This window comes from Oncorhynchus nerka, linkage group LG18 (assembly GCF_034236695.1).
Source record: "Oncorhynchus nerka isolate Pitt River linkage group LG18, Oner_Uvic_2.0, whole genome shotgun sequence".
NCBI classification, from domain to species: Eukaryota; Metazoa; Chordata; class Actinopteri; order Salmoniformes; family Salmonidae; genus Oncorhynchus; species Oncorhynchus nerka.
In genome coordinates, this window is record NC_088413.1 from 1,929,190 (window position 1) to 1,930,743 (window position 1,554).

The following is a 1,554-nucleotide window of genomic DNA, read 5'->3' on the forward strand; positions in this document are numbered from 1 at the left end:
CACACAGACAGGCAGGCAGAGAAACACACAGACAGGCAGGCAGAGAGACACAGGCAGAGAGACACACAGGCAGAGAGACACACAGACAGGCAGGCAGAGAGACACACAGGCAGAGAGACACACAGGCAGAGAGAGACACAGACAGGCAGGCAGAGAGACACACAGGCAGAGAGACACACAGGCAGAGAGACACACAGGCAGAGAGACACACAGACAGAGAGACACACAGACAGAGAAACACACAGGCAGAGAGACACACAGGCAGAGAGACACACAGGCAGAGAGACACACAGACAGGCAGGCAGAGAGACACACAGGCAGAGAGACACACACATCTGGCTGCAATAGTAACTGTGTATATAGGACTGTTGTGTGGAGTATCGGCCCAGAGAGGACAGCGAACCCCCCCCCCCCCACACACACATTTCAGTACAGGAGAACAGTCCTCCAGGAGAGGATTCAGTGTTCTGGTAGAGCCAGTGGATGAGGGAGGAGAGGGGAGGACATTGCTGTCCCTTGCCCCAGTCTGGTGGGGGCGTCCACACCCTGTCCATCTCTCTGGCCATCTCTCTGTCCATCTCTCTGTCCATCTCTCGGGCCATCTCTCTGTCCATCTCTCTGTCCATCTCTCGGGCCATCTCTCTGTCCATCTCTCTGGCCATCTCTCTGTCCATCTCTCTGGCCATCTCTCTGGCCATCTCTCTGGCCATCTCTCTGTCCATCTGTGTCGGCAGCGGAGTGTGTGTGAGGGTCCAGGTTGAAGTCCCCGTGCGTTGTGTGTGTGTGTATTCCCAGCGCGGTGAGGAGTGTGTGTAGGTGTGTGACGGCGCTCCGCAGTCCGTTCCTCTCCTCCTCCAGGTCGAACACCTGTTCTCTCAGCAGAGACTCCGATTGGGCCAGCCCCTCCACCTGGCCTTCCAGACGACACACACGAGCCTGGGACGCCTGGAGAGACACAAAACATGTGTGTTTAGTGAGTGTGTGTGTGTGTTTAGTGAGTGTGTGTGTGTGTGTGTTTAGTGTGTGTGTGTGTGTGTTTAGTGAGTGTGTGTGTGTGTGTGTTTAGTGTGTGTTTACCTGCAGTTCCTCCAGCAGGTCGAGGTTTTGCTGTCGGAGGCTCTGATTGGTGCGTTCCAGCTGGGCGGTGCGCTGCGATTGGTTGAGGTGAGCGGGCGTGTCACACAGCTCGTCCTGTAAGACGTGGTACTCCACCTCGTACGCCTGCAGCTGATTGGACAGGTCCATCTCACACACCTACGCACGCACACACACACACACACACACACACACACACACACACACAGAATGTCAGATAGGATGAAGTCCTGATTGTCAGTTACAGTCAGTTTACACACAGCTGCCTGGCGCTCAGTGGGGGGGCCCTGAAGAGGTCATTCCGTCTGGCTCTCGGGGGAGGGGCCCTGAAGAGGTCATTCCGTCTGGCTCTCGGGGAGGGGCCCTGAAGAGGTCATTCCGTCTGGCTCTCGGGGAGGGGCCCTGAAGAGGTCATTCCGTCTGGCTCTCAGGGGAGGGGCCCTGAAGAGGTTATTCAGT

General features: G+C 56.7%; 1 protein-coding gene across 1 annotated transcript in view; it reads right to left on the bottom strand.

The window, feature by feature from the left end:
- Positions 1 to 363: 363 nt before the first annotated feature.
- tbc1d1 (TBC1 (tre-2/USP6, BUB2, cdc16) domain family, member 1) overlaps positions 364 to 1,554 on the bottom strand; it is a 158,809-nt gene continuing 157,618 nt past the window's right edge. The window contains 2 exon segments of the mRNA XM_065003418.1: positions 364 to 945; positions 1,078 to 1,254. Of these exon segments, the coding sequence (XP_064859490.1) occupies positions 460 to 945; positions 1,078 to 1,254 (663 nt within the window). The 3' untranslated portion in view covers positions 364 to 459.